At 37.4% G+C, this 18,738-nt stretch overlaps 1 protein-coding gene across 2 annotated transcripts in view; it reads right to left on the bottom strand.

Annotated features, from left to right (window-relative positions):
• The window catches only part of Cntnap4 (contactin associated protein family member 4), a 279,574-nt gene that overhangs the window by 34,924 nt on the left and 225,912 nt on the right, over positions 1-18,738 (bottom strand). For both annotated transcript variants that reach the window (XM_057753520.1, XM_057753521.1), the window contains 2 exons: positions 6,767-6,937; positions 5,941-6,159 (listed from right to left, as the gene is read on the bottom strand). In XM_057753520.1, coding sequence (XP_057609503.1) covers positions 5,941-6,159; positions 6,767-6,937 — 390 coding nt within the window. The remainder of the gene's footprint in view (positions 1-5,940; positions 6,160-6,766; positions 6,938-18,738) is intronic.

The following is an 18,738-nucleotide window of genomic DNA, read 5'->3' on the forward strand; positions in this document are numbered from 1 at the left end:
TAAGATTCTGTGTTCAGTCAAGGGTCGTTACAGTCTTTCCACTGAGGATAGAAAAGTCTACTCAGAGGTTTTCAGACAGATAATGAAAAAAGGAAAGAAATAAAATGTCTAAAACAAATGATATGAACACACAAAAGAAATACAACCTTTGTTTTACTGTATTTTTAATGAAGAAACACAATTACTATCAAAGAAAATTAGGCTGAAATGAAAATTATTACAATAAGACTATTTGATAGTCTCTTACCCTGACTATATTTTAGAATATCAAAAATGAAAGTTCAAAAAGGAAATATGAATAATACGTCATAATTAATAACTTGCATTTTCAAGTCATTTTTAACAATATAAAATATGAATTTATAAAAATCTAGAAGATATTGATGATAAGCTTATATGACAAAGACTTATCCAAAACAGGGAAGGAATTTTTTAAAATTACTATTTAGAAGAAGGGTGACCTGGTAAGAAATGAGAAACAAATACGATTAGCAATCTCATAAACTGCATAACTCTTGTGATCATTGGAAACATGGCTATATCACCTGGTCAATCCATGCAAGTTCTATGATCATGTAATTATAGTCTTTCATATTCGCCCAACAGAATGCATGCACACATTCGTTTTCTCCCTCAAACTTACAAGGAAGAAGTTGTAATATCCAATCTTGAAATTACTAAAGAAATATATCTTTGCATTGGTTACTTTGGATTTCCCAAAAGATCACGAGTGATACACTTGTACAGAAAACCAATATAAAGAACTATTCAATGTGATTCGTATACTGATTCCAGTATCAACCATTGTGTGGGACATTTAGAGACTGCTTGCACCATGTGTTTGCTGATTTGATGCAATCCAAATGTGACATAAATGACTTCTCCCTAAGTCAGGGGTCTTTCCTTCCACCCCTCGTCCCAGACTATTCAAATGGAGTTTAACTTGTGTGGAAACTTGTCAGTGAAAGAATTTAGACAGGAAACGAAAATTGCAGAGCTGGTTGAATGAAAATCAATTCAGGCCTAATTTAAGAAGCTTCTGGGGGGAAAATGCTGAGTTTACAAACCGAAATAGAAAATGACCACTGTCACATTTCAGTTTAAAAAAAATGATTGATTCTTTTCTCCCCATCATTTCCGTGGTCAGAGAACATTGGTGAGCACAAGCAGCAGTGACCTTTATCTCTTTGTTCTTGGTGTTCTATCAAGGTCAAGGACAAAGGCTCAACACACTGAGCATTTTCAGCCTCCCCGAGGTGATGAGCAGCATTTCTGAGCAGGATGGTGTAAGGTGTTTCATGAATCACACACATGTGCACACATGCACATCCAGAGACCAAGTGAAAGAATAAGAAAGGGGTGGTAAAGACCTTCTGCCTCAAGTAAGAACAAGAATGGAGAGGGACAGGCTGAAGACATGGCTTGGTGATAGATCACTTGACTTGCATGCACAAGGACCTGGGTTCAAATCCACACATCATCAAATAAAGAGAGTTGGGGCTGAGAACACATGAGCCATCATTTTTCATTATCAGAAACAACCTGATATGATGCTTGGGAGTTTTGAGAAGAAAGGAGATGTCTATCATATTGATGCTGTAGTTTCCAACCTAATTATAATACATTTGCTCCAAAAAGTTTTGTTCATTTTTATCCCTCCTCCAGTGAGAACAGCATCTTGGAGTCACATTAGGTGAAGATAATCATTCTGACGTTACCTAAGCCAGCCTGTTTCTTGCCTCTTAGCGTAGAACACCTCTGGTTGTATCCATCACTACCTGACTTCAGTTTCAGTTGTCACAAACAGCTGTTGCCCGGGCAGCTCACAACTTTCAGGTGTTTTATCTATCTATTTCTACTGGTTTTCTTCGGGAGTGAGAGCATTGCTCACGGTTCAAATTCTGCTCTGTAGAGCAAACACACTGTCTGGTTGGTCTTCAGAGGCAGGGGTGGGGCAAAAAATTGGGTAAACACATTTAATTCTTTTATGCTATCTCAATACAACTGGCCACTGCTAAGAGATGATGAAAACTTTCAATATTTAAAAATTTTAAAATCTCATATGTATGTAATGTCAATGAACACTGTCAGCATCCTGGTCTGTGAAAAGCAGAAAATGATTGGTCAAATTCAGATACACTGGGAGATCTGCAACTTCTATTTGTGTATGTATATTGACTTAGTTAATATCAAGAAACAATTTCCAAAAGGCTATTGAAAGTAGATGAAGCAACCCTAACTTCCTACAGACTTGTGTCCTTGCAAGAGGCACTTTTGCAGCTAAATGCTGGACTGGTAAAAAAAATCACTCTCAGACTACACCTAAGTTAGACTTCCAGTTTTTTCATGCATCTAAGCTTGAGCTTCCATATGAATGCAAATACTTTTATTTTCTCCACTCTCCACCCTTAAAGGATCTTTATTAGAATGAACCCACGCTGAAAGCTGCAGCCTTACTTTCCACAGTCGTGTTGACTTCACTAGTTTGTCCCTACACCCAAATATAAATGACAGTCATTATGCACACTTGAAAATACTGATTAGTCATAATCATTCCTATGATGGATGGATGAATGAACTACAAATTAAACTCTCGAACTTGTAAGTAAAGGGTATTAAATTACCCTTTAAAATTTCAACCAGAAAATCAATTACATTGTATTAATGCAGAGATTCTCAGTCACCCAAATAACCACCAACTCTGAGGAGGGAAGGAGACTTAACTCTCATATTTATTAGTATGCGAAGCAAGAGTTCCCAAGCAAACGGACCCTTGACACATAACGTGTGTTAAACACACTCTATGAATGGAAAAGCCAGGCTTCCTGGTGAGCATATGACCATAGCGCTGGTGGGATTTTGTTGAAGGGGAGGAAGGCTGTGAGATGTTTTCGCAGCTTTCCTTCAACAGACTGGGTCTTATTAGAGATGTGAGGCCAGGGAACAACTTTAATCACTGCTGTGAATTCAAATAAAGGAAGAGAAAAGAAAACCTCACATGAAAATGAATTGAAAACGCAAATGAAATTGAAAACTAGGAAGCATTATGAGGAACTCAGAGACCTACAAGGAAGCACCTTACAAGTGAGAATTTCGTTATGGGAAAGTCAACGAATGTTGTCAGTAACAACCACTCTGTTTGTAGTTGTAAGCAGCTACATATGAAACGTGGTCCTGCGCTGCTTCAACACATCTATGTCAGCTGGGGTGCTGAGAGCTGTTGTGCAGATCTGCAATAGCCTGCTCCCACTGGTTTCCTTCCGTCCACGTCTCTTATGGCAGTAAATGGGAATTAGAGAAAGAAAGAAGCTAGGTCTTGGCATCCCTTAGTACTAGACGCACATTCTTTGCAAGGGCCTTCTATGATCCAGTGCATAGCTCGACCTGGCTTCCCACTGCATTCCCTCATATTCATTCTTTCCAGCCACATCGGTTTATTCCTGTTCCTGAGCTCTGTTACACTCACTATCACCAGTTAGGATTCTACCATTGAGAACTTCATCTCTAGTCTGCTTCTTCTGGCCTCAACTCAAGGGTTAACATCTCCCCACCTTCCAGTTTGAAATGGAAACTCCCAACACTAATCAATGCCCGACACACTCTTCTCCAGGTTCTGTTTCTACTTTACTTTTTTTCATCATTGAAGTAAACGTGTGTGTGTGTGCATGTGTGCGGTGTATATGCACATATAAACATGTATAAATACATATGTACCATATCTTCCTTTCATTATTACCATTGGCTACTCTTACCTCTTCTACTGAAATACACTCATAGGACGGCAGAGGACTTTTTGCTCATAGCAAGTGCTTCATTAAACCCCCTCTAATTACTGCTGATTTTTTGCTAGTATGCCACCCACTGAGCTCTAATTCAGTGTAACCTTTTTAATTATAATTTGTCTCTCATGGAGTCTGCCTGTAAGGCAAAAACTCTTTATTGGCAAACCTAAAAAAAAATAAGAAAGAAAGATATATCGTGATTTGTTTGATAGGGTATTGTAAATTGGAAGACTAATATTTTGTGTGTGTGCATTGTTATGTGAACTAGAAAGCTGTCGTCTCCTGGGAGTGGTCTGCTCGATGACAGGCATAGCAACAGAAGCAGCCCCTTAAGTGGCATTTTGATAGTCAGGTATCATTAGACTACATCATGTCATTGTATCCCCAGTTACCTGTAAGTACAAATGAAGATCTTAATTCATTGAAAATAGAACTTTTTTTTTTAGCAGAGATCTATTTCCCCCCACTGCCTTTGATTTAAACATCATCAAGATTTCCATTGTTAAAATTTTCCAGCGACAAAGCCACTTTAAGCCTGAACACATATGGAGATGTCAAAAGCCCGACTAATTGCCTCCATAAAGATGAAACCTCTTCGATCCTTATTCAAATTATTGCATATGATTGATAGCAAAAGACCTGAGCGGGTTCCAAGCAGTTTTCTGATGTCATACGCTGCTTCATTACTGCCACCTGAAATCAAATTAAGGCCAGGATTTTTATCAGGTACAATATATAGTGATGCCATCTCTGGGAAGTTGAGATTCCTCCCAAGGAGGAAAGGTCATCTACAGGCAAACTGCAGCATATTTCACTGAAAACATGGAGGACAATTTCAGCCTTCTCAATTTCCAAGAATAGTAAGGCTATTTCCAAGCCACTGACAGATTTTAAATTGCAGTCCTTTTTGTTGTGACCATCTCTCATTTTTTTTTTAAATTCAAGAGATATCTATGTCCCTTTCCTGACTGAGCTTACTGTATGACATTAAGAGAAAAGTTATATATTCCTGCTCAGGTGTACTTTGTTGTTTTTATAGTCTTAAATAAGCCAACTGAGTGACCACAAGCTTGTGAGGAGACTGTCTACTAGGGTACTTGAGTTGCGGAAGCTAGTCATTACATTTGTTTTCAGGGGAAAAATAAATAATGGAAATAATGAGGACATAAATTTATTAGTAGACCGAAATGTGTCTTTTTCAGACATGTCACGAGCAAGCTCATCCCTTCCAGTGAAAGGGTGCTAATAACATTGTTAGGCAACAGAAGGTGTAAGCAGGAAGCTGATGAATTCTGTTCTAAATATAGCCGTTGAAGATGTCTGGAGTATAATTTCTGATAATTCATCATTTATCCTGCTTCATCGTGTCTCTGGGTCTTTGTTTACATTAAAATGTATGAGTTGGGATCAAATAAAAGATAATCCTTGAACTTCATGGTCCGTAACTTCTGCAAAGTAATTAGCCAAGAGGCCAAGGAAAATTAAACACATGGAGAGGAATTGCAGTCTGGCGCCTTGCAAATGTTGAGTCAGTGGACATTGGAGGAGACACTATAAAGCAAGGAATCAGGAGAGAGCTGGGAAAAAATGGGCAAAGTAGAAAAGAAGCTGTTGAAGCTGAGTACCGTCTTTCTTTTTTCTTTCCTACCATCAGCCTAGTTTGGGTGTTAATTGTACAGGCTGAGAAACATCAGCACTTGGCACTGGTTGGCATTACAAGGGCCTTTCATTTCTGGGAGGAAAGAAACAAACATTTCCAAGATCATACTAAAAGCCCCAAATGTAATACACCAACTTTAACAAATCATGTAGCCTCTATATATTAAGGAGGTAAGTATGAAGAATGAGGATATTGACGCAGAGATATTTGAGTCTCTTAACTTCTCTCTCTCTCTCTCTCTCTCTATATATATATATATATATATATATATATATATATTAAGAATAATACCTATTGCATGAGTAGGTTATTAGGAAGGAGAAGGAATGGGGTACCTGGCACAGACTGGAATCTGGGTTTTCAATAATTACTGCTCGTTTTTGCTACTAGCTCTTTATCATCATTTTTCAGGTTGGGATTATTTTATAGTAGCTCATCGCTAGACGTGCAGCATACATTCAATGTTTTACTTTTTCATTTTTTGAAAAAGCAGCTTACCCACGAAGAGTTGACTGTTGAGCTGTAGAAGGACATGGCCATCGGTGGGAGCAGCTTGTGTCTTTGGTGAGAGCTCATCCACCTGAAGTGATGCCTCTTTCATGTTCCTTTCAACTCTCACGTGATGCCATTGGTTGTCATTGAAGTGCGTGGGTGACTGCACGGAGATCTCAAAAGGTCCATTTCCCACGTCAAACGAGAAGGTTACTGTTGTGGGTGCTGGAGATAGCAGAAGTGGGGGTTTTCCAGATGAGTATCCAATATGCTTAAGACAACACCACACAGCAATCATTAGACACAAGGGAACAATGGCACCCAAATAGATATAACTCTCCTGATGTGAAAGGGCACAGTAAGATACATTTTAGGGTAAAATAACAGATTTTTAAAAGTTCACCCTCTGACTAATTTTTCATATTGATAAAGATGAAGACTATTTAGAGAGCACAAAACTAGCATCTGTAATTGATTATACAAAATAATTGCTTCATTGATTCAAAGTTTATATAATTTAATAGCATGAAACATGTATTTGATATTGTGCTATTAATAGAAGACTGAATATATCAAAATAATAAGTGGTTCATTAAATAATTTTGTAATTAATGTTGGTCATTAACTGAAAATTTGTCTTAAATTTTAATTACTTCAATTTAAAAACTTTTCCCACTGCTGATGAATTTATCAATATTTTTACTGAATTATCACTTAAATTATTTTCTTGCAAAGCAGATCTTTTTCCCAAGAGGTATGAGCTTCCAAGTGTCAACTGAAGAATTCAGGACTAAATGAAAGTATCCCAAGACTTTCTGGAAAGGACACTTACACCGTAGTTCTATCCGTATGAAGTCGGTGATTCCCAGGTTCTCTAGAAACACCCCAGATAGGGCTGTGGTCTTGAAAAAGAAGGACACATCAGCACTGAGCTCCCCATGGAATGTGGGGAAGTGGAGGTAGGAAGCCTCAGTATTAAAGGAAGCTGCATTCCAAAATGGCCCTGTTTCAAAAACCACAAAAAAGAACAAATTCATGCCATACAATGAATACTGTAACCGTAATTGTCATTTTTTCCATTTGGCATTGTGCCTGTTTAAAAAAAATCACAAATTTCATATAAAACCACTTCCCTTGCTATGTACAGAGTACGGACCCAGAGTGAGAGCCTCTCCAATGGCTGAAGCCCTGAATTCTTTCCAGCCTACAGCAGGAAAGCTTCATACAGAAATGCCCCCAAACAAGAAAACACACTTGCATCCAAAATCCTATCCTCAACTAAAGTAATACATAAAGAATCTGCTAAACCTTGATTAATTAAATAACATTTTTGCATCTTGAAAGTTTAAACACCTAGTTACTTTGACTCAAAAAATTTCTATAGCAGATCCTTGCAACCTGCTCTTCCTCCCATTAACGATCTTGCCAATCTCACCCTGAGATTTGCATTCTACAGTCTCTGGTAGTTAAAGACCCAAACACACTTTGTGTATGCAGCATGACTGTTCTTAGAAAAAAAGATTCTTTCATTCAGAAGCCATTTCTTTCCTTGCTCATAACAGGGGGAAAGATGAAGAAACTTTCTCTAAACGCTTACAAATACTCAATGTGAGAAATAGGTGGAAAATGTGAAAGGGTTTGGAACATCAGTTTAGAGATCGAGGAAACAAACTTGTTTCGATTGGAGAAGTGAATCGGTAGTTTAGGCTGTGCATTCATCTTGCAAAGGACCCAAATTTGGTTCCATCGCCCCCACATCATGGAGCTCATAACAGCCCTGTAACTCCAGCTTCAGGATATCTAAGTCTCTTTTTTTGGCCTCCATAGATATCTCGACTCAACCCAACCCATCCCTCCACCAACATACACACGGACATGTAATGAGACCTAGAAATAAATCTTTAAAAAAACGAAGTTAATTATATTTTCTGTCTAAACACAGTGTATTCATCTTCACTTTCTTTGGTGGATATATGCAACTTTTCTTTAGGAAAAAAATATTTGACTGATATGTAGGAAGAAATATGGAAAATGAAATATAAATTCAAAGGCAGAGCCGCCAGGATGAAATCCAGCTGGATATATTGAGCTGATATGGAGAATTATCCAGAAAAAAAAAATGAGTTATGTGCCTCAGCTGCCGCCAGCAGTTCTCAGTTCATCAGCTAGAACTAGACATCCTTAGTGAGAAGCCACTCCGCCCACCCTCTCATCAAGGATTAACATCCTCCTAGCTAAATTACCTTCCTACAGGAAGGATAGCCTGGCCCTCTGGAGTCAGAAACTGTTGTTCTAAAGAAAGACTTCATGATGTTAGCAAAGAGCAGAGATCCTGCTACTTGGAAGTCACAAACGTGACTGTCTCCACCTGTCCTTGAAATGTCTGTTGACTCTGGAAAGAACAGTACATAAGGCTACTATTTGTTTCTTTGTTTGGTTTCTGTTTTTCATGTGGCTTTGACTCAAAAACATTTCTGTTGCATATGGACAATTTAAAACTGAGCTTATATAGTTGGAAAAAAATGTAGGCTGTGAGATCTCGCCACCTCCCTCTAGCTAAGCCAACTTACACATTATCTGAGTTCTGTCAAGGCTCTGTCTTACATTCTTTCGATAGTTACATCTGTATATTAGACCCTTGGATCTTAGTCTATGAAAATATGCACAAAATGAAAAATGTCAACTTAGGGATAAAAGTACCTCTGTGCCCTTTAAAGTGCTAACCTGATCTCCTTTTACAAGGGGTGGCATGCCTTTCTCTTAAAATGCTAGATATAAGGTCAAAATAAATATGTAACTTTAAATTATGGGATCCTACTAAATATGATCTCATGTGCTTAGGAAGGGAATGATCAGGACTGAGGCTTAAATTATGTAATATTATTTTTATATTATATATTATAAAATCAAGGTTTTGTTTGCTACATATTGTATTCATAACTAACCCAATAGAGCTTCATATGGAAGACTTCAGGGAATGGCTGAAACTGAAGGACAGTCTTTGAATTGATTCCCTCTATACAATAAGTGCTCTCAGGCTATTGAAAACAATTTATTGCTTTAGGAAGCTAAAACACTCTTACATACACAATAATACATTTTGCTTAGTTAGGAAACCCCACTTTACAAATTCACAATAGGTGGAGAATGAAGAAAGAACCTTTCGTGAGATTAAGAAATTACTGCTAATTCAAGACAATTACAAAGGAAGCCAAGGCCACTGTGAATATTGATGGGATGGTGCGCAATGGCGTGTGAAGCCTCATCTCCGTATGTCCTGTGCACCCAAGAGAATCTGGGGAGTCTGAGAGAAGGCAGGAGAGGTAGAGATCTGTAGCAATAGCAGTAAATTGTAAATCCTTGATTCTGTAAAGAAGGGGATTGGAGAGGCCCTACGTTGCCCAGGAGCAGATCTGAAACACTGCATCATTTATTGCCAGGCAAGTAAGATGCTTTCTTTAATCATTTCAATGAAAACACATCATGAATGGCTAGACTGTAGAGATGAACCAGTCAGTAAAACACTTGTTATATAAGCACAAGGGCCTGAGTTCGGATCCTCAGCACCTGTGTATTAAATTCCAGTGTGACTGCATGCTTCTATAATTCCAGGGCTAGGATGAGGGAGATAAGTGAGCTTCAGACTCAGTGAGAGACACCTCCTTCTCAGACAACAAGGTGGAGAGTGACTGAGAAAGACACCTGATGTCAACCTCTGGTCTCTGTGTGCATGCGCGTACACGAACATGAATGGATACATACAAACGATACATCAAGATGCATTATTCTACAATATTAATACTTAGTGATAATTAGCTAAATAGTAATTAAATATTACCTAATTAAAGCAATGTGAATCAGAGAAAAATTTAAGTTTTTTTAAAAACTTTGCCTTTTAAATTTTCATAACTATACAATATGTATATGTCTATAAAGGTATATGTATCCATTCTAAATCGGGGTCAATGTACTTATTTATGCAAAAGAAGAACATGTAGTAAGTATTTGATTTCATGTGTAAGCATTTTTATGAAGCCCCTTAAGGAATTAGAATTTAGCACTATTTAACACTATGTGTACTTTAAAAAGTTACTAAGCATTTAGTTCTCTCATAAGTAGAATAGCTTTTTAAAAAGAATTCCTGAAAAAGTAATATTTTCTTAAGATTACTGAAATGAAATTGAGGAAAGTGAGTGATAAGAATTCTTTCTTAAAAGTAAATTTCATATATATATAAAATATTAAAATATTGATGAGAAGTATTTTACCAGTCAGTTGTGTCTTCTAAATATTTATGAGCCATTAAAATTAGCTTAAAAATATAGATTTCTTAACAGAAATGAAACACTAAGATTAATTACATCTTGTTTCATTGGAATACAAAAACCAAAGTATTGGTTTAATAATTCACTGGTACCTCTTTTTAGCACTTCTGTATTATTTTCAGCAATTTATGAACCCCAATTGAAATCCATATATGTAAAAATGAGGGTGGAGCAAATGAAATCTGCCTGGGGAGAGTCACAGTGTGTGGGTGATAGACAAGTTAAAAAGAAAGCAATGTTATTCATGGGTGTTTGCATACAGTAAAATATCCCTGCTGTCCCCGCCAACATGTTCAACATAGTTGGTATGATTTTTACTTCTTACAAAAGCAGAGCAGAGATTGCCTTTGTAATCAAAGGGCTTTTACAAATAATCTGAAGCATATGTTTTTATTATTCTTATAATAATTTTATAATTTTATACAAAAGTGGATATCAGTAACAAAGGGAAAGACACACACATACATATGCTTTAATTTTTCAAAGACATACAAACTTAATTTGCAAGAGGCTGGAAAAATCAAATTTGTGTTGGGAAAGTGTGCATATATGTATTTCTGTGTGTGTGCATGGCCACAAACAAGCATATATACACATGTGGCCGAAAGTCAACCTCAGCTGTCATTCTCCAGGATCTGCCCAATTTGTTTTTGAAACAAGATCTCTCATTGCAGGCAGGACCCCTGAAGCTCATGGACCAAACTAAGTAAGAGATTGTCTGGCCAGCAAGTCCCAGGTATCTACCCATCTCTGCCCCCACAGGACTTTTTGGTGGGTACTGGAACTGAATTAAATTGCCTGCACCTGTACAATAAACATTTTCTGACTGAGCTATCTCCTCAACCCCAGGAATGAATTTTTTCTTCTTTTTTATTCAAATAACATTTTTCATTTACTTTACATACCAACCAGTTTCTGCTTCTTCCCCTTTCTCATCTACCCCCCTCCCCATCCACTCCTCCTTCATCTCCATTCACAAAGAATTAAATTTTGATGCAAGCAACCAACTACTTTCATTCTAGGTATAAGAGGGTGTATAAAATTGTGAACAAGGTTAGCAATGTTCATTTAAGTTTGTTTAAGTTTATTGTTGCTTATATGTCCTCCATTCCTATGAAGATCAGAGTAACAATGGAAAATGTATAAGGTTATGTGAGATACCAGAACAAAAGATCCTTCCATAAGTCACATTCTCTTTTGTTTCAAGCAATTTATGTTGAACTATTCAATGACAACATTCTAGTATATGAAGGAGAACATATATCAAATGCAAAATATATCTCGTCTACCCAATACTAATTCCCTACATTAACATGTATACTTATGCAGTAAGCTTTGAGTTCAGTTACTCATTTGAGAAAAAAAATCATCAATCACTTATAACCAAACCTAGGTATTTAAGTAACATGAAATAGATATTTTGGCAGAAGCACAATAAATAAACATAAATTAACAGCTTTCTATCAAGCAGATGCCAATGAAAAAGAAATTCTTTTACTCGTACATTTAATGTCAGAAAATAACTTCATATTCAGAATATTGCCTGAGAATATTGTTAAAATGTTTTAGTACTCTCATGGACTGTTAAAAGACCTCCTACCATCTTTCTGTAATTGAATAATACATACTTTATATTAGACCACCACTGTTTTTAAATTATCATACTTTGGTCCTTCAACCATTTATAGTCAGACACATCAGATTCTTATTCCAATGCACAGAGAAAAATTTTATATATTAATTAACTTGATGGAAGATTTCATTGATCATACTCACCAAAAATAAGAGCTATTGCATTATTTATTATTCAATGACTTCTGCACATGTGACTTATAATCTTTACTCGAGCTTAAGTATAAACAACCTTGAAAGGACACACTATGTAAACATATGTTGGATAAAGTACAAGGCTAAGTGAGAACACTATACGCTAATTTGCCAGCACCATTTATGGCTTACGCTTTACATGAATCCCATGAGCTGGGAGGGTGACTTAGCACCTGTCCTGTTTCCAAGCACCCAAATTTCCATGTTTCATCCTTGAACTTCTCTATAATTAGAAAGGCAAAGAGACATTCTGCAATCACCCACCCTGTTAGCACTAGCTACACTCTATACCCTCTCAGCACAATCCCAAACTGTTCCTATTCCAAAATTTTCTATATCTGGTCTCTTCCTTCAGTACAACCATGATATTAATTTTCCCATCTTACAAAACAAATTCTGTAATGTTACTTTCTTCCCACCTACTACTAATTTTCCCATTGTTTCACCTCCCACTGTTTTCCTGAGCCTGTTCTAGGCTCTAATCTCCCACACATAGCTAGGTAACTCTCCTAAAGAAGCCATTGTCAATGTCAGTGATGATCTCCACATTGTTCAATTCAGTTGTCACAATTCCTTCCTTACATAAGCTATCAACATTTAACATAATTGATTGTTCTTTCTCCCTGGAAGCACTTCCTTCACTTGGAGTCCAGGATGCCCGCACTTTTCTGGCTTTCTCACTGGTGATATATAATTCTCAGTCTTCCTTCTTCCTCTTCACCTGCTTCAACTCATCACTGTGGAAATATCCCAAGACTCTGCCACTACACAGCTCCATCCACAGTAACTCTGTTTTGTGGCTCTAAACCTATTTATTATATATGAATATATGTCTCAAGCCTGGACTGTTCATCATGACAACACCATATCTCTATTTCAAGTCACGATGACATCTAGGCTTTTAGATGTCTAAAATTGAAACTCCTTCCAATAGTTACAACTTCTTGACCCTGTAAATAGTCTTTCCCATTTCAATACATGCCAGCTCCATGCTTTTAACTATTATATCAAACACATCTCTATCATTTTCTTAACCTTTCCTCTTGAAAATGACATCAATTCATCAGCAAACTTTATTAATCCCCCCCTCTATACAATACCCACATTACACCTCCCATCATTGCACCATGCTCCAAGCAACTATGATCTTTCAGCATAATTAATAATGCGGCATCACATCCCTCATCATCTTCCTTTGATCCTATCCTGCTGAGTCTCACTAAAAGATAAATCATAAGAACCCTCAACTCAGAACTCTCTAATGTTGAAGTTGAAAAATAGAGACTTCTAAATCTTCCCAAGTATGACCACCAGTTTCCTCACTGGCATGCTTGCCATTCTTAGCTCGCTCACTGTGCCTTGTGGTGGCATTTCACTTGTATTTTAATAAATAAAACTTGCCTGAGGATCAGAAAAGTAAAACAGCAACACTGGCCAGCCTTATGGACCAGGCAGCAATAACACACACTCTTAATCCCAGTAGACACTCTAGCTTGCCATCGAAACCAGGCAGTAGTGGTGAATGCCTTTAATCCTAGAACTAGAAAGGATTATAAAATGGGAAGAGACAGCTCTCAGACTCAGTCTCACTCTGAGATTCCTGAAGGCAGGATCACCTTTTTCGGACTAAGGTAGAGGTAAGAGTCAGTGGCTGGCTGTTTTACTTTTTGGATGGACCTTCAGGTTGAACCCCAACATCTATCTCTGAGCATTTATTAATCATACATCATTCCCCTCAGCACTTTATTACATGAATCCATACATTTATAAATCTATGTCAGCTATGACCATATCTGAATCACTGCTCTGATTTCCTCTTGCTTTGAGACTCTTTCAAAGATACACACAAGCCTTGTTTCCTTAGTGTCTTCAGTCTTGTCTTTATTTGAATGTTGCCTTCTTAATGATCCTTTAACAATCATCTTGCTTAAAATTCCCTCTCTTTTGCATTAATTATACTTTTGTTTTCTTCACAGTTCTTGTTAGCACCTATCATAACATATACTTTCCTGGATTATTGTCTTCTGTTTCCATGAAAATGTAAATGCCAAGAACATGCCATAAGCACATTCTCAGTCTCTCTCTCTCTCTTTCCTATAGTCCCATAGTATAATCTATACTATCAATCAATATCTACTAAAAAAATTACACACTTTCCTTTGTCATTGTAGCTACTGAAAAGCTTAGAATAATTCCTACATGTTTAAATTTTAAGTATTCTAAAAAATACATTCAATTTTTTATTAAACAAATGGAAATAATGCATGGAATAAAGAAAAGGAGAGGGGGGGAAATAAAAGGAAGAGGATGATAAGATGACAATGTTAAGAAAACAGGGAAAGCAAAAAAGAAAGGAAGGAAGTAAAAAAGAAAGGAAGGAAGGAAGGAAGGAAGGAAGGAAGGAAGGAAGGAAGAGAAGTCCAGCAACATAATAAGATGAACAATTCACATTGAAATAAGAATTTATTGAGGATGGGGGATTATCAGACATAGAGAAGGTATGAACATTATATTATCTTATTATGTGTTGAAATGGAATTGATCTCTGCAATTTTAGTGACTCAGAGGTAGACTGCCAAATGGAAGGAAAGTCTGTCAAATGGAGGAGAAATTAACCAAATAGCTAGTCAATACCTTTTTCCAGTCTGAGCATCTAACTTTTGCAAAGTTATCTATTGAATCCCATGAATTGATTATTTAATGCATTCTGGGCAGCTGTGTTTTCTCAGTCAACTCTACTAGTCAATGTGAACAAAATGAGTTTCAGAAATTTCTTAGGATAAGAAATTCTCAACAACCTTTCCTAACTTGATAGATTTGGTGAGTATTTATCCTATAAAACTCCAACATAATTGAGAAGAAACATGCTTAATAAAATGGATTAAAAGACTCATTGTCAAAGAAGTACCTGAGAACAAAAATTTAGAAGGTTTGCAAAAACTCTTTAAAACACAGGATGTATATGTCTTCTAGAACATCTTATCTGTTTCACAGAAAAAATATCAAATATATAACACTTGCATGCATTTTTATTAAATAAGGATCTTTAAATTTAGTTATTCCTTTAAGCAATCACCAAAAAAAGCAGTATCCTCTAAAGTGGAAAGTTTTGTTTGATCTCACATTTTTCCGAAGCTTTCAAGGAAGGAAAAAAACAAAAACAAAAACAAAACCAACCAACAAACAAACAACTGTCCACCAATTTCTGAGCAGGAAAAGAAAATATATCCAGCCTAGAGGGTGTTTTGTTATTTTTTAAGTGTCAAGGCAACAGATCATCTTCTCAAATTTAAAGGAACTCTGAGAATAAAGCCCATGGCAGCCTTGCAGAAACAGAACCTGCTCCACAATAAACTAGTCAGCTCGAAAGCTAGATATGCAGCTATGGAAAACACGATGGCTGCATCCTTCAGTGCAGACCAAGTACAATGAGGTGAGCAACCTGGCAGAGGAAAAAAAATAAAAAAAAAAATAAAATAAAAAAATAAAAAATAAAAAATAAAAAAACATGGCTCCAAAATGCTAGCTGTTCCCAAAGGAATGAACCCTATAGGGATATGCTAGGATTTATCGATTCTGCTCTTGGATATAAGATTAAGAAAAATGAAAAACCTTGTCCACAGCACAAAAATTATTATAAGAATTTCATCATATTATTTAAAAAGAACAATGTAGCCATGTCAAGAGTTCACCAAACAATGAATGGATACATGGAATCTTTCTATCTACTCCTTTGATATCTTGATTGAGGAGCCATTAAAGGACCAGTGAGAAACACGGCACTACGGAAATTCCAGGAATCCACAAGGATGACCCCAGCTAAGACTCTAAGCAACAGTGGAGAGGATGCCTAAACCGGCTTTCCCCTGTAATCAGATTGATGACTACCTTAATTGTCGGCATAGAACTTCCAACCAGCAACAGATGGAAGCAGATACAAATATCCACAGTGAAGCATGGGGCTGACCTACTAGAGACCAGTCCAAGAGAGGGAAGAACAATAATCTGAGCAAAGGGGTCAAGATCATGATGGTGATACCCACAGAAACAGCTGACCTCAGCTAGTGAGCGCTCTCAGACTCTGGACTGATAGCGGGGAAACTTGCATAGGACCAAAATAGGCCCACTAAATGTGGGGGCACAGTTGTGAGGCTTGGGCAGTCTGTAGGGCCACTGGCAGTGGGACCAGGATTTATCCCTAGTGCGTGAACTGGCATCTAGGAGCACATTCTTTCTGAAGGGATGCCTTGTTCAGCCTACACATAGTGGGGAGGCCTTGGTCTTGCCTGGAAGTGAAGTGTCAGCATTGTTGACTCCCCATGGGAAGGCTTACCCTTTCTGAGGAGTGGATGGGGGCTTGGGTAGAGAGAAGAATAGAGCTGGAGGGGGTAAGGGAGTGAGAACAGGGATAGCTATGTAAAATGAAAAAAGATTGTATTAAAAATTCTTAATACAAAAATTAATTCTTATAGGAAAAAAGAAATACTATTTGGCCATAAAAATGAGATATTGGTATATGCTTCAACACAGATAAATTTCGGAATATTGTGAAAATATCCAGCCACAGAACCATATACATTTTTTGTTTTAATATATATGAAGTAGACAGACCAAGCAAGTCTGTAGAGATTATTTTTAACTGGTTGCATTTGTCTGAGGGAGATTGTTTTTAACTAGTTGTGTATGTTTGAGGGAGATTGCTTTTAACTAGTTGCATATGTTTGAGGTGAGAATGAAAGGGAAGTAGACACAGGTTTAATTTGCAGATGATACACAAGGTTCTCACGCTGGCCATGAAATGGCTGCTCCTTTCTGTAGAACACACTAGAATGAATAAGCACCCTGAACATGGTTGGATGGTGCATGTTAAAAAAGTGCACTGGGAGGGGGGCATGTGAGTTACATCTCAGTAAAGCTGTTGCCAAGAGAATGAGAACATTTAAAGGCAAAATTGGCTGTGTTTGTGACGAATCCTAAGGTGACAATTATCCCAAAGCATGTGCAGAATTATCAAAGACAGCGCTCACGAGTCCTAGAGGGAAAATAAAGGAAAACAACAGCTACTTGACAACAAAACCCAAGCAGAAATAAATCAAAATAAAAAACATTCCAGAATAGAGCCGCTTTAATGATGGGACAAAGGGATAATGCTTAAATATGAGCATTGCTACAAGAATAGCAGAGCTAGCAAAACTGGTTAGTAATGATTTTTGTTTTCTAAACAAAAACAAAGAAATATAGGCCATAAACCATTTTTTTCCTCCAAGCAGTAGAACATATTTCTGTTTAAAATGAACACGTTTCTGAAAGAGTGTACTTTAAGGCTGTGGGTGGCTGTGCAAAATTAAGCCGGCCAACATTCCAGCATGAAAGGGAAGGGACACATGAGCCCTACCACTAGCTAAGGAGCTATGGAATGCTGGTGGCTGCTAGAGGAAAGGCAGTCAGTTTTCTTTAGGGGTTTATTGTCTATGATCAAGTGGAAGTCACATACCTGTGTGAAAAGGGGCAGCGCTAATGGATCAAGCGGATTGTATTTTTTCACAAATAAGGGGACATGAATTTGGAAGGAGAACTGGGGGGGGCATCCAGAAGTTGGAGGATATAAGGGGTGATGTTATCAAAATATGTTGCATGCATGTATGAAGTTCTCAAAGAATTAATGGAACTGTAAGTAGTGGATTTTGTCTGCATAGAGAGGAGGTGGGCACAAAGTCCCGTCCCTAACTCAAAAGCCATTGGTAGTTGATAGCTGCCAGGAGAGAGAGTCAATTGCCTTGAGGGTGTGGTTCCTGGTCACTCCTCCATGATCCGGTGAGTGGCCAAACGCCCAAGAGAATAATGAGAAGAACCAATAGACCTTGATGGGTTTTAAAAGATGAGGACACAAAGTTGGGTGGGTAGGGAATGGGGATAGGTCTGGGAAGGGTCGGAGGAGGGTGAATATGACCAAAATACATTGTATGAACTGCTCAGAGGACTAAAAAAAGGATCTTAAAATATAACTAAACTTAGAACTAAATTCATGCTCTTATCTGAGAGCATTTTGACAGCCACGGTCAGATACATTACTAGCAAATATCTCAGGAATAACCAGAAGTCCTTTGTGTTGTGAATAACTTTAAAAATGAGTCGGACTTCCTGTATCAACCAAACTACTTTCACCAATAGACACATCTGCTTACCATCAACTTGTTTCTTACCAATAATTGCAAACCATCTATAAATTTTTTTTTAGATGTGTATGATGGATCACTCTCATTCTTCTACAAACTGCTATTTATTGATTATCTTTCATGTCATAGGCAAATGCTAGGTACCAGAAACACAAAAATAAATGAGCAATGCACCACACTCTTAAGGGATCAAATGTAATCAAAAACTGTATGAGAAATAAATCTTTGTAATTTACTTGACAAAGGGCAGAAGGTCTGTACTCTCAAGAGATCTAAGAGGAAGGCTTCATTGAAGAAAGGTTTGGATCTGAATGTTTGGAGAGAAGTGGAGAATTTTGCATGAAAATGCAAATGAGTGAGAAAGCCAGGAGCTGGATTGCCTTGAGGTCTAAGCAGGTTCTTTGTGATAGGGGACTCACAAAGCAGTTGAACAGCCCCATGATGTCTTTGTGTTGTGTGTCCAAAACCACTTAACT

The sequence above is a fragment of the Chionomys nivalis genome, chromosome 21, assembly GCF_950005125.1.
Source record: "Chionomys nivalis chromosome 21, mChiNiv1.1, whole genome shotgun sequence".
Classification (NCBI taxonomy): Eukaryota; Metazoa; Chordata; class Mammalia; order Rodentia; family Cricetidae; genus Chionomys; species Chionomys nivalis.